This window comes from Mesoplodon densirostris, chromosome 13 (assembly GCF_025265405.1).
Source record: "Mesoplodon densirostris isolate mMesDen1 chromosome 13, mMesDen1 primary haplotype, whole genome shotgun sequence".
Lineage (NCBI taxonomy): Eukaryota > Metazoa > Chordata > Mammalia > Artiodactyla > Ziphiidae > Mesoplodon > Mesoplodon densirostris.
The window spans coordinates 56,896,295-56,911,026 of NC_082673.1; the positions used below are offsets into that span (position 1 = coordinate 56,896,295).

The window sequence follows — 14,732 nt, forward strand, 5'->3', positions numbered from 1 at the left end:
CAGTGCAGCTTCATATGAAGTTCTGGGCAGTAGTTGGCAGTTGCTCTTTTCAGCCTCCTTGAAGAGTTGGGAGTTTCACTACATTACTGATTTCAGGTGTTGAGCCTGGTAATGATCTCCTGCCTTACATAGACCAGTTTCAGTCCTCTTTATTTCCTACCTGCCTTTGCCAGTTTTTGCACCTTGAGCCAAGCTAAAATTTTCTTTTTTTACTTTATTGTTAGCATTACCCCCCATCCAGTGTTTCCTATTATCTAGTCTTCCATATTTTCAGAAGCATAAATCCTTACCTTTCTTTTTTATTGGAAATATGGTAACTTCAAATATCACTTGTATTTGAATGAGTCCCAAATCTTTGATTACTGTTTTGATCTTTACTAGTAGATGTTTGGTTCCCTTGTGGATATATATGTTGGTGTGAAGTGCCTTCACTGGAGATGCCACATATCTAAAATTGAATCTGCTATTTTACTTTAAAAATCAGATTAAAAAAGTCAATTGGTTATTTTTGGGTAGTCTGGAGCTTAGAGTCTGTCCAGTACAATTCAAGGTCAAGCGTCTCTCTACCTTGAAGTTTTAAAAGCTCATTATAGCGTCATTTTGCAAAATTAGAGCAGATATAAAGAGTCTTAGGAGACTGAGAAAATGGTGGCTACATTGACTGAATTAGGATGTAAAGGACAGGGTTTTTTTGTTTTTTCAGGAATGGGGGTTAGGGGAAAGGAACAGAGTCTGCTGTGGAGTTTATGAGTTTTGTTTTAACACTGAGGTGCTAGCATTAAAAAAATTATCATTTCTACTTCCTGTATCATTTAATTTCTAAAATTTTATAAAAACCTATTAATAGTTAGTATCTCTTCTTTTGCTTTTCATCACATTATCAGAAGATTCTTCTTCCTGAAGTACTTTATCTTGTTAATCTCCTACTCATAAGTTTCATTGGCTCGTCAGTATGTAGAATAAAGCTTAAATTTTTTGGACTGATACTCATGTTAGAGACCATTTGCTCTGGCTTCTTTTTACAGCCTAATATTTCATTTCTCTCTATTTTACCTAAATTGGACTACTTATTCTCTTTTCAGTGACACATGTGCTTTCTTCTTTCCTCCTTTTTTTTTGTTCAACCTCCCTCTTTTTTTTTTTTTTTTTTGAGGTATGAGGGCCTCACTGTTGTGGCCTCTCCCGTTGCGGAGCGCAGGCTCCGGACTCGCAGGCTCAGCGTCCATGGCTCACGGGCTTAGCCGCTCCGCGGCATGTGGGATCTTCCCGGACCGGGGCATGAACCCTTGTCCCCTGCATTGGCAGGCGGACTCTCAACCACTGCGCCACCAGGGAAGCCCCAACCTCCCTCTTTTTTTTTTGCAGGGCCCAGTCTTTTCAAACCATGTCCTTTGTGATGTTTTCCTGACTACTGTAGCTCACTGTGATCTCTCCCTTCTCAGAATATATGGCACTTAGTACTCTGTTTAGTTGGCCTTCTCTCATCTGGGGGCAATAGAGCAATGTAGGTAGGATTGTGCCATTTAGTAGCAGTGTGATTTTGACCCATTTAATCTCTTTATGCCTCGTGTCCTCATCTTTAAACGGGGATCTTCTTTTATGGGGAATAGTGTCTACTTCATAGAGTTGTTTAGAGAATTAAGAGATGTGAATGTAATGTCAGTAGTACATGACCCATTGGAAGTGCCATTAAAAAACTGGTTTTTTCTGTGTGTCTCTTTTCCTCTCTGCCTGCTGTTCTTCTTTCTTCCCTTTCTCTCTGCTTTCCTGTCTTTCATCAGTAATAATGTGAGGGGCTGTTCTATCAGATGTATCTGGGCATTCATCCCAGCTCTTTTACTTCATATCTTTTTGACCTTAGAACCTCTTAAGCCCTAATTTCCTCCTCCTCCGTAAAATTCTGGCACATACAAATGCTCAGTAAATTTCACTGGTTTTTTTTTTTTTGTGTGTGTGACTTATGTAATAGCTGACTAACTTGAATTGCTCTTAACCTTTTTATGCATGTAAGTATTGCTCCTCAAGTAGTTAAAGCTACCAGAATAAGGGTACCATCTATTTGTACTCCCTATTTTCTCTCAAAATGCCTGACACATACTTTTTAAAAAAAACAAATCAGGTGTTCCTTAAGGGAAGTTATACATATAAGAAAACAAAGTGCAGTTTTATTAATCGGTTCACACACCCAGTCCCCCCCAGTGAATTTTGGTAAATATTAGATGGTAGAATGTGGCTTAGGCCAGAATGCCTCTGTATATACTTTTGTTCTCTCCTTCCTTAATTTCTGCCCATTTCACCTTCCAAATCTAAGGGTGGGTCTAACCACTTCTATCCAGTGGTTTAAAAACAAGGAAGGAGAGGTTGGCAATGATATATACCTACTGATATGAAGGAAAGGAATGTCATAGGCAAAAATGAAGAACAAATTTTTTCTAACATATGGTGCTAATATAACCAGCATAGTTTGATTGTTCTCTAGCTGGGCAGTATCCTGGGTTAGGTGGCTAGCTGTGGGTGTGAAAAGAAGACAGAGGAGAGATGGCTAGTGATTGCATCATCTGGGGAACATGGCTCTGGTCCTGTTATTGGGTAACGTGGATCTCAGGGATAGAAGAGTGGCTCCATCACACACAGGTGTTTACAGTTAGTACAGTGATCTCTTTCATTATTAAAATGTAGCCTAATACATCTTAGTGTATGTTAAGCTTTGGCCTGTCAGGTTAACTATTCCTGCATTTGGGAGGTTCAAGTAAAAGAATGCAAAGGAGCATAAGCTCTCTTTTCTTCTTCCCCAGCCTATCATAGTCCCTTATCCTCACCCTTATGGGAGAGAAGATGGAAGCAGCCTCCTCTGTGGGCTTAAGCTGATGTGTGAAGAGGTTGGGGGTATACACTCTTTTACTGGAGTTGCTTGGCATTTTTTTTTATGGCTAAAAGTAAGTTTATTAATATTGCTGTCAGGGTAGAGGGGTTCCAGAGATTCCCATTTTTACCACAAAAGGTAGTGTTTTGTTTTTTTCTGGCTCACTCTCCAATTGTACCTCTGCGTTGCTGACTTGACTTGGCTGTCTGACTCTCCGAAGTAGAGTTACCTTTAGAGATTCTTATATATATATATATATTTTTTTTGCTGTACGCGGGCCTCTCACTGCTGCGGCCTCTCCCGTTGCGGAGCACAGGCTCCGGACACACAGGCTCCGCGGCCATGGCTCGCGGGCCCAGCCGCTCCGCGGCATGTGGGATCTTCCGGGATCGGGGCACGAACCCGTGTCCCCTGCATCGGCAGGCGGACTCTCAACCACTGCGCCACCAGGGAAGCCCTTAGAGATTCTTTATTGCATCTCTTGCCGCTTCTGGAGGAGGATAGAGGTGAATGTCTCTAAGGGCTTTGTAGCGGTTCATTTCCAAGGCCCTCACACTCTGTTTAGGAGCTTTTGGTGACCAGAGCTTCCAGGTGAACCTTAGTCCTTCTCTGCTTGCCAAGTTTGGTGCCACAAGGCTGAAGAACATAAGGCACATTGCTTCTTCTGTCTTTCATTTTCTCCTTCTTCAACTCTCTCTTACTTTTAACCTTTCTTTTTAAACAAGGACTTCGAACGATTCAGTCACCTGTTTTAAGTTTTGTCCTCAACCTTATTCATACTATGGTGCATCTGGGAGTTGATGGTTTTCCAGTTTTAATTGACTAGCCCTGTGAGGGCTCAGGTGAAAAGTATGTAACATGATCCCATGATCAAGTCATTATGAAAGTAATGGGTCTGTTTACATACAGTGTTTGCCACATTTTCACTCTGTTAGGAACTTTTGTAAGGAAATGACATTCTTGCTTGTTTCATGAGGCGCAAAGGGCAGTATTTTCAGAAATAGCTATGTGGTCCCCAAGAGACAACATTCTTTTGCCATGAAGTCTACTTACCAGACATTTTGGAAAAATTGCATCCTAAATCAGAAAGATATAACTGTAATGTGTTTGGGGTTAAAAATTATCTCAAAACATTTTAGCTGGTATTTTTGAGAACAGAGTTTCTTTCATTAGAAATTAGAGGCTTTCAATGAATTAAAATGTGTAATAGTCCAAAGTGATGCATACTGGTTAAAAGCAGATGATGAACTCAAACTAATGGTGGAAGTAATTCCAGTTTTAATAGTAAATATTATAATTGTTGTTTTGCTTTATTTTTTTAAAATTTAATTTAGTTGGGGCAGGATTTGAATGGAAGCTCACTTAATTGATGTAATTAAAATGTAATTGAAATGAAAACAAGTCAAAATTATCAAAAGGATTATTTTCTAATTATAATACATATACAACCATAATTTCCTAACCAGAATTAAGAAAGAAATGTTTGCACATTTGGTAATGTTTGTTTCATAGTACATATTCCTATGGGTACCATGATTAATGCCCATTTTTAAGGCACACTGAAATTTCAGGTTTATTAAAATTTTTGTTTAAGCAAATAAAGTTATTTAGTTTGTTTTTCTTCTAAATGAAAAAAATGTGTAGTTTGTAGGGAACTTTATTCAGTTCTTTTTTTTAAACTATTTGAAAACTCATACTTCGTCTATGCACTTTACCCTTTTTTGCTGCTAATAACTTTAAAAATAAAATAACTTGTTCTTTCTTTTGCTTTAAAATGTTTGTCATCTCGTGTATGCCAGATTTATTGGACTGCAGTAGTTTTAGTGCATTTTGGCTGGAATGTTTATTATGACATCACTATAATCTATATACAGTATGTGATTTCAGATGGTTTCAGTGTTAAATATTTTCATAATTATGCTAGTTTTGGCAGTTCACTTGGAACTTTTTCACATCTTTTTAATGAATATGTTTTACTTCTGGGCTTTTGAGACAACCATATGTTTCAAAAATTAATAGTGTGCTTTTAATGTTAACATTGTGCAGAAGTGTATGACTACAGACATTTTTAAGGATCTAAGTTGAACTTAAAGTAATTACAGTAAGGTCTTATTCACAGTAGTAGTCTTTTAGTATTTGGAGACTATAACATCCCCCCAAATAACAGAAGATGTCATTATAAAGGTTGAATAGTGAAGCTGTTTTGTGGAATGAAATGCTGTGAAGTTTGTTTATTATTAACTTAAACATAAGTGCGTGCAAAAATTTCCTTTATTGTTTGTTACAGTAAATTTTTAACTTTTTGTTGTAATGAAGTTTCTAACAGAAATTTTTTCTTTTGCTAATATATCACACTAGCATCTGAAGCCATGCTATATTGTAAAAGATTCATCTTTTATTATTGTATAATCCTCTTAGTGTGGTAGTGAATAAGAATTTTTGTGTCCTAAAGGAGGTCCTATCATTGTTCTTATTTGCCTCTAGTACGCTATTAGAATGGTAAATTTAGTGGGTATCCTTTTTATTCTTCAAATTTTCTCTTCAACTATATAAAAGAGAAAAACTAAATTTATCACGATTCTTTTAAGCATTATGAAATAGTTTTATTATTGATTAATGAATTGATGGTGCACAGTACACCATCTGTTTCCCTTTGTGTTGGAGAGATGTTTGATCTCTGCCTCCTCATATGCATCTCTCATTCAAGCAGAATGTGCTCTTTTATCCCCCCAAAAGGAAAAAGATGATGTCAGATGCTTTTACCTCGTTTTACTACCTCATCTATTTCCTCCTTGTAATATCCGTCTTATTGAAAGAGCAATCTATGTTTATTTTTTCCATCTTAACTTGTTATTCACCCTTTGAAGTACTCTTTTACTTCTTCCACTCCTGTCCCTCTACTGCAGTTACTAAATGTCTTTTTTTTTTTCCTTTGGTTATTGGCACCCTCCTCCTAATTACTAAATCTTAAGCGTTACCATCTCTGTGGTTCTTAATGTGACCTCATTTTTACTGAACTAGTCCACGTCTTTAGCTTCTGGTATTGTTCTCCCATCTTAAACATTGTATACTGTGGCTTTTTTTGACTAATCATTATTCTTGCATGTGCTGTTTATAGTTTTCCCCCTATAGCCTCCAATCTTAACCTAAAACATTTCTACACTCAGTTTTAACGGCCTCATCTCTCTAGTTCTTCCAAATAGAATGACTCTTTGTGTTCCTATTACTTGAAAACAAACAAAAAAGTACTCTTGTAGACTGGTTATATATGTTTTAAATAGATTCTGAAATCTTTGAGAACAAATATTATATCTAATTTGCCTTTGTAAATCCCACAATTAACACATAAAAGCATTATATAAGTGTTTGTTGAATCAAGTCAGGAAAAGAGTACTCATTTGCATTGTATAAATTTCAAAAATATGTATGATTTTTTTGAAGTTTTTATGTTATCCATATCAAAACCCAGTTAAACCTTATATCTAATCTGAACAATATTCAATTCAGTGAACAGTGTTAAATAGGATGCTAAGGTTTCTGAGGATGATTAAGATTAATTGTTAAAGGTGATTAAAAAGACAGCTTGGCTTCTTAATTTAAGTCACAAAATAATAAGGGTCTTAACATATAAAGAAATAGGGGAATATTAAGACCCTTTCCATTTATTTTGCATTTTCCAATGGAAAATGTTTAAAAGCTTCCTTTGAATTGTCTTCTTTTGCTAAAACCATGTATAAGAATTTTTTTTGACATTATCAAGTGGTTTCTTTTGATACCAACGAAAGAAATAGACAATTTATGATTTTAAACTACTACTTAGTTTTAAAATGGTGTTTAAGAATGCAAATTATGAAAAATTTTGGTTACATAGATTTTTAGAGCTAAAAAAAAACCCTGAAGAGTCTGTCTTATCACATTTTAGTAACCTGCATACATGCAACAAAACTTTTTAAAATTCTTTAATGGTGACTGATACTTCTCTTTCTTCAAAATAAAAATAGGATGACCATGAAAGCTGTGGTTCTAATTCTACCAACCGTAGTACTACTGAGAACACAAAGTCATCAGTAAAACCCCGAAGAATTCAGCAGGCTGCTCCCACAGATCCTGATTTGCCACCAGGTAACTTCTTTTTTATTTTTAATTTTGGTTTATTTTTGGCTGCGTTGGGTCTTTGTTGCTGTGTGTGCGCTTCTCATTGCCGTGGCTTCTCTTGTTGTGGAGCACGGGCTCTAGGCGCATGGGTTTCTGTAGTTGCAGCACGTGGGCTCAGTAGTTGCGTCACGCAAGCTTCAGTAGTTGTGGCGTATGGGCTTAGTTGTTCCGTGGCATGTGGGATCTTCCCAGACCAGGGCTCGAATCTGTGTCCCCTACATTGGCAGGCAGATTCTTAACCACTGCACCACAAGGGAAGTCCCGCCACCAGGTAACTTCTAAGGGCACTGATAAAACCAAAATTTTGATTGTTATTAATCATCGTAGCCCTTTGTAGAATATATATTTTCCATATTTTTTAGTGTTATAAAGTATTTAAAATATATGTACATTTGCTGCATGACATCAGAACAGATTGAAGGACATTTGTGAGGGCTCTGGACTCATTCAAATTTTGATGCTCTTTTGCCCTAGGTTTATTCCTTAAGTTTATTTCTTTTTTTTTTTTTCTATTTACTCCTTTATTTAAGATTAAAAGGTGGGTGACTGAATGACAGTTACTTGAATATATTTTTGTCTTAAAATTTACTCATCTGTAAGTATAGGAATCACTGATCTAAACAACAAAATAACACAGATCATTTCAGACAGCTTCCAGTCTCCAGATTAAAAGCTTCATCACTTCAACTATATATATAATTCCTTTCATTTATTTTCTCATAGATTCTAATCATCTCTTGAGGATGATTAAAGGACAAATCCCAATAATTAATACATTGTTCTTACTTTGCTGCTGTTTGTCCCTATGCACATGATTATATATCAGGACCCCTTCCCTTAAATTTTTCCTAGATTAAAGGTCAGGAATCAAATACATCTTCATGGAACACTAGTGCACATCTGATGCTTTTAACAGCGTTTCACATCAAATAAAAAGGAGACATATTGTTCTGGGTAAGATAAGCACTCTTTACATCATTAAGTTAAACAATAATTTTATCATTGTATAAAAAGTTCCCAGAAATTTAAGTTAGCTTTGTATTGCTTGAAATGTTTGTATAATAGTTATAGTCTTTTCCATGTGGCGATTTTGCAGAGCAAAGTGTCAGTGCAGGTATTTCATTCTTTTTCTGTTTTTTTTTTTTATGTTTCTGTTTATTTCTTCATTACACTTACGGTCTTATAGTTATTTGTTGTCATCAGGGAAACAGAGAAGAGGGATGGAAGTCAGCTCTTCTTGGGGACTCAGGACTTTCTTCCTTATTTATATTAGTTCCAGTACCTAAAAAGTGGATCCCAATCCTGTTTTCACTCACAGAGAACTCTGAAAACAGGCTAATTTATCTGATGCAAAATCAACACCTAAGGAGACCCAAATCCTTTTTTACATTTTAAGATGATAACTGGGATTTAAAAAAAAATTTTTTTATTGCAGTATAGTTGCTTTCTTACATCCTCTCCAAGCAAAGACTTGCCTCTGACTCTACCTATAGTCTCTTTGTTCCTCTTGCTTCTTGATAAACAAAGGAAACTGAAATTTTTATTTATCTGGAGGAGTAGTGGCTTACACATAACAGTTCCTTGATAAATGTTTAATGAGGAAAAAAAACAATGATTGTTACATGTCAGCTCTGTGGCCAAAGTGCGTTGCTGCCTTTTTCCTGTTAGTAGTTATCTGTCCCTTCTCTTTCCATTTTATTTATCAGTTACTTCTTTTTTTTGAGGTATAGCTGACATTGGTATACACTTGTTTTCTGCTCCAAAGGTTTGTAAGCTGGTTTCAACCTAAGTTGAACCCAATTTCAAACCTGTTAATTTTTGACAGTCTTCTGGCACCATCTACTTTACTTGTAAGAGGTTGCCATTAGGTACATCATTTCATAGCCCTCCTCCCTCAAATATAGGTTCTAAATTACATTTGAATTGAACATATTTAACTGGTGTTATAGTGATGTTAATGCTGATGCTTTGTGTTCTTAGGAACTTTACCTAACAGATCTCAGTATTCTCTCTGGCCTTATAGATTAATTGCTATGGCTGGAGAAGGTACCAGAAGAAGTTATTTTACTTCTGAATGTTTCTAATTCTACTTAGAGTAGTTATGATGGTTAAAGAGCTTTCTAAATTCTTTTCATAAGTACTAACTCCTTGGGAGAAATCCCTGGTGAATCTAATTAAACTGTAAATTAAACTATAGCTTGTTCTTATTTATGAAATGGGCAACCCCTTTACCCCTCCAAATTTCTGACTACATATCCCCTTAAAACTTCCTAAGCAAGCTCATTGTATACAACTCTCTCCATCAATATCCTGGCAAAGAATAATCAGTTTTAGGTTTAACTGTTGAGTCTTATTACATTTCTTTTTTCTTTTAAGAAAGAACTTGTTTAAGAAAAATTTAAAGCTTTTGTCAGTTGTTGATTTCACTAAAAATCTTCTGTGGGCCAACTTGCATGTCCTCAAAACAGGTCCCAGACTTTTAATGATTCTTTAGAGACTGTATTGGAATTTATACTGATATTCAGGATTGGGAGAACTGACCTATTTTTAGGAGCATAAAACATAAAAATAAACGTAACCTAAAACATCCTATTTTTAGTGGCATAAAACAGAGCTGTGTTCTACTGAACTACTTGAAGTAGCTTTTGGATTAACAGGTGCTTTTCTGCCTTACCTAACAGGACTCATATCCTCTTTTATGCTGTGACAAAAATCACAGTTAAAGGAGTTGCTTTAGAAAGTAACTGAACTTGTTGGACAATTACTGGAAGGCAGAGCAGCTAAACTTAATATTGCCAAAGGAAAAAAAAAGGATAATTTGACAGTCCAGTTGGATAATCTGTAAAGAACCTATATTAAGGTTCTTTCATGGTAGAGATGAATTCCAGTTTTCAAAATTTTCTAGGGCAAAGTTATTTCTTCCAGCATCTGTGGTTATAATTTTGGCGTTCAAACATTTACATAGATTCAGAGACGCTTTTTGAGAAAAGTTTTGGTGTTGCGAATAGTTGTTCTATATCTTTAAGGATGGGCACCCCTCTAATAGGAAAGAAACACAAGTCGCTATCTCATATTTTCTTTGCAATTTCTGGTCTTGTTATCTGGAACAGTCTTTTTCAGATTATGCACCCTGACCAATGAGTGCATTGTGAAAGCAATTTAGTGGGTCATGGCAAGCATTTAAACAATAGGTAACATAGAATAGAAAACCACATAGTGTGGGGCATGTAGTAAAGGTTAATCATATTTCAAGAAACTTATGCATATATATGTGCTTTGCTGGGTTATGATGTAATATTTCTTACTGGGAGAGAGGTCAAAAGAGTTTGCATCTGACTGATTTGAACCATACACATTTTCTTTCAGTTAATGATATATAGGCCAGAACCTTCAATTACTTTTAATAACAGTTTTGAATTGTGGGCCTAGGATACTCAGTAAGTTATGTTGACAATTCCTATTTAGAGAGAAAGTTTAAGGTTGTTTCATTTATTTCTTTCTTCATTCATGCTTTCCTCAGTATTCTCTGTACTTTATCTAGCTTAGAAGTGAGATTACTTCTAAGCTACATACCTGGATTATTTAGTCCTATGCTCTCTGAAGTGTACAACCTTTGGTTTTGTTGAAGGTCATTGTAAGAAGCCAGCCTTCCGTGGGCTGCTTCTGCATTTTCTCTAAAGTGGCATTAAGGGTATTGTCCTTTAATTTATTCAGGACCTCTTAATTAACGGATATGTTTTTTCTTGTTAAATATTTTTTCATTAAAGTTTTTTTCTACTTATTTTCTAGGAAGCTCAGATAAATTTTGTGTTCTAGTGCATAGCTTCCTCTTTTTTGATTTTGTCATGTAATTGTCTCTTCCCTTTTTTTCTCCTTACCCTTTTACTCAGAATATATGTATTGGGATGGCCAAAAAGTTCCTTTGGTTTTTAAGCAAAAATAAAAGACACATTTTTCATTTTCACCAAGTACTTTATTGACCAATGTATTCACAGTTTTGTTCCACTACGTTCTGACATTTTCCAGGCCACTTCATAATTCCATCTTTCCAAAACTTTTCATCTTTTTGAGCAAAGAACAGTCCTCTAGGGAATTGAAATTTTTTCCATTAAGAGAATTTTATAAAGCCCAAAATGAATGGAAATCTGAAGGTGCAATGTCTGGTGAATATGGAGGATGAATCAGAACTTCCCAGCCAAGCTGTAACAGTTTTAGTCTGGTCATCAAAGAAACACACGGTATTGCGTTATCCTAATGGAAGATTATGTGTTTTCTGTTGACTAATTCCGGATGCTTTCTGTCGAGTGCTGCTTTCAGTCGGTCTAACTGGGACCAGTACTTGTTGGAATTAACTGTTTGGTTTTCCGGAAGGAGCTCATAATAGAGGAGCTTCCAATCCCACCATATACACAACATCACCTTCTTTGGATGAAGACTGGCCTTTGGTGTGGTTGGTGGTGGTTCATTTTTCTTGCCCCATGATCTCTTCCGTGCCACATTATTGTACAGTATACACTTTTCATTGCTCGTCACAATTGGTTTTAAAAACGGATCGTTTTCGTTACGTTTCAGTGGAGAAACACGTGGAAATATGGTCAAGAAGGTTTTTTTCATGCTCTCACTCCCTCTTGTGAGAACACCAGAATCACAACTACCTGCTGGACAGTCATCGATAAGAGGACACTGGAACTCACCAAAAAAGATACCCCACGTACAAAGACAAAGGAGAAGCCACAGTGAGATGGCAGGAGGGGCGCAATCACATTAAAATCAAAGCCCATAACCGCTGGGTGGGTGACTCACAGACTGGATAACACTTATACCACAGAAGTCCACCCACTGAAATGAAGGTTCTGAGCCCCACGTCAGGCTTCCCAACCTGGGGGTCTGGCAACAGGAGGAGGAATTCCTAGAGAACCAGACTTCTAAGGCTAGTGGGATTTGATTGCAGGACTTTGACAGGACTGGGGGAAACAGAGACTCCACTCTTGGAGGGCACACACAAGGTAGTATGTGCATCAGGACCCAGGGGAAGGAGCAGTGACCCCAGGGGAGACTGAACCAGACCTACCTGCTAGTGTTGGAGGGTCTCCTGCGGAGGCAGGGCGTGGCTGTGTCTCACCGTGAGGACAAGGACACTGGCAGCAGAAGTTCTGGGAAGTATTCCTTGGTGTGAGCCCTCCCACAGTCCACCATTAGCCCTACCAAAGAGCCCCGATAGGCTCCAGTGTTGGGTCGCCTCAGGCCAAACAACCAACAGGGAGGGAACCCAGTCCCATCCATCAGTAGACAAGCAGTTTAAAGTTTTACTGAGCTCTTCCCACAAGAGCAACAGCCAGCTCTACCCACCACCAGACTCTCCCATCAGGAAACTTGCACAAGCCTCTTAGAGAGCCTCATCCACCAGAGGGCAGAGAGCAGAAGCAAGAAGAACTACAGTCCTGCAGCCTGTGGAACAAAAAACCACATTCACAGAAAGATAGACAAGATGAAAAGGCAGAGAGCTATGTACCAGGTGAAGGAACAACATAAAACCCCAGAAAAACAACTAAATGAAGTGGAGAAAGGCAACCTTCCAGAAAAAGAATTCAGAATAACGAGAGTGAAGTTGATCCAGGACCTCGAAAAAAGGATGGAGGCAAAGATCAAGAAGATGTAAGAAATGTTTAACAAAGATCTAGAAGAATTAAAGAACAAACAAACAGAGATGAACAATACAATAACTGAAATGAAAAAATACACTAGAAGGAACCAATAGCAGAATAACTGAGGCAGAAGAATGGATAAGAGACCTGAAAGACAGAATGGTGGAGTTCACTGCCGCAGAACAGAATAAAGAAAAAAGAATGAAAAGAAATGAAGACAGCCTAAGAGACCTCTGGGACAACATTAAACACAACAGCATTCGCATTATAGGGGTCCCAGAAGGAGAAGAGAGAGAGAAAGGACCAGAGAAAATATTTGAAGGGAATATAGTTGAAAAATTTCCTAATGTGGGAAAAGAAATAGCTGTCCAAGTCCAGGAAGCACACAGAGAGTCCCATACAGGATAAACCCAAGGAGAAACACGCTGAGACACATAGTAATCAAACTGGCAAAAAATTAAAGACAAAGAAAAATTACTAAAAGCAGCAAGGGAAAACTGACAAATAACATACAAGGGAACTCCCATAAGGTTAACAGCTGATTTCTCAGCAGAAACTCTACAAGCCAGAAGGGAGTAGCATGATGTACTTAAAGTGATGAAAGGGGAGAACCTACAACCAAGATTACTCTACCTGGCAAGGATCTCATTCAGATTCAATGGAGAAATCAAAAGCTTCACAGACAAGCAAAAGCTAAGAGAATTCAGCACTACAATACCAGCTCTACAACAAATGCTAAAGGACCTTCTCTAAGTGGGAAACACAAGAGAAGAAAAGGACGTACAAAAACAAACCCCTCAACATTAAGAAAATCATAATAGGAACGTGCATATCGATAATTACCTTAAACGTGAATGGATTAAATGCTGCAACCAAAAGACACAGGCTTGCTGAATGGATACAAAAATGAGACACATATATAGGCTGTCTACAAGAAACCCACTTCAGACCTAGGGACACATACAGGCTGAAAGTGAGGGGATGGAAAAAGATATTCCATGCTAATGGAAATCAAAAGAAAGCTGGAGTAGCAATACTCATATCAGATAAAATAGACCTTAAAATAAAGAATGTTACAAGAGACAAGGAAGGACACTACATAATGATCAAGGGATCAATCCAAGAAGAAGATATAACAATTATAAATATATATGCATCCAACATAGGAGCACCTTATTACACAAGGCCACTGCTAACAGCTATAAAACAGGAAATTGACAGTAGCACCGTAATAGTGGGGGACTTTAACACCTCACTTAAACCAATGGACAGATCATCCAAAATGGAAATAAATAAGGAAACAGAAGCTTTAAATGACACAATAGACCAGGTAGATTTAATTGATATTTATAGGACATTCCATCCAAAACCAGCAGATTACACTTTCTTCTCAAGTGCTCATGGAACATTCTACAGGATAGATCACAGCTTGGGTCACAAATCAAGCCTCAGTAAATTTAAGAAAATTGAAATCATATCAAGCATCTTTTATGACCACAACGCTATGAGACTAGAAATGAATTACAGGGAAATAAATGTAGAAAACACAAACACATGTAGGCTACACAATACATTACTAAATAACCAAGAGTTCACTGAAGAAATCAGAGGAAATCAAAAAATACCTAGAGACAAATGACAATGAAAACACGACGATCCAGAACCTATGGGATGCAGAAAGAGCAGTTCTAAAAGGGAAGTTTATAGCTATACAAGCCTACCTCAAGAAAAAAGAAAAATCTCAAACAATCTAACCTTACACCTAAAGGAACTAGAGAAAGAAGAACAAACAAAACCCAAAGTTAGCAGAGGAAAGAAATAATAAAGATTGGAGCAGAAATAAATGAAATAGAGACAAAGAAAACAATAGCAAAGGTGAATAAAACTAAAAGCTGGTACTTTGAGACGATAAACAAAACTGATAAACCATTAGCCATGGGATGGGGAGGGTAGGAGGGAGGGAGACGCAAGAGGGAAGAGATATGGGAACATATGTATATGTATAACTGATTCACTTTGTTATAAAGCAGAAACTAACACACCATTGTAAAGCAATTATACTCCAATAA

General features: G+C 37.0%; 1 protein-coding gene across 11 annotated transcripts in view; it reads left to right on the forward strand.

The window, feature by feature from the left end:
• VPS13B (vacuolar protein sorting 13 homolog B) overlaps positions 1 to 14,732 on the forward strand; it is a 791,444-nt gene that overhangs the window by 37,164 nt on the left and 739,548 nt on the right. For all 11 annotated transcript variants that reach the window (XM_060116063.1, XM_060116054.1, XM_060116052.1 and 8 more), the window contains one exon: positions 6,865 to 6,985. In XM_060116063.1, the coding sequence (XP_059972046.1) occupies positions 6,865 to 6,985 (121 nt within the window). The remainder of the gene's footprint in view (positions 1 to 6,864; positions 6,986 to 14,732) is intronic.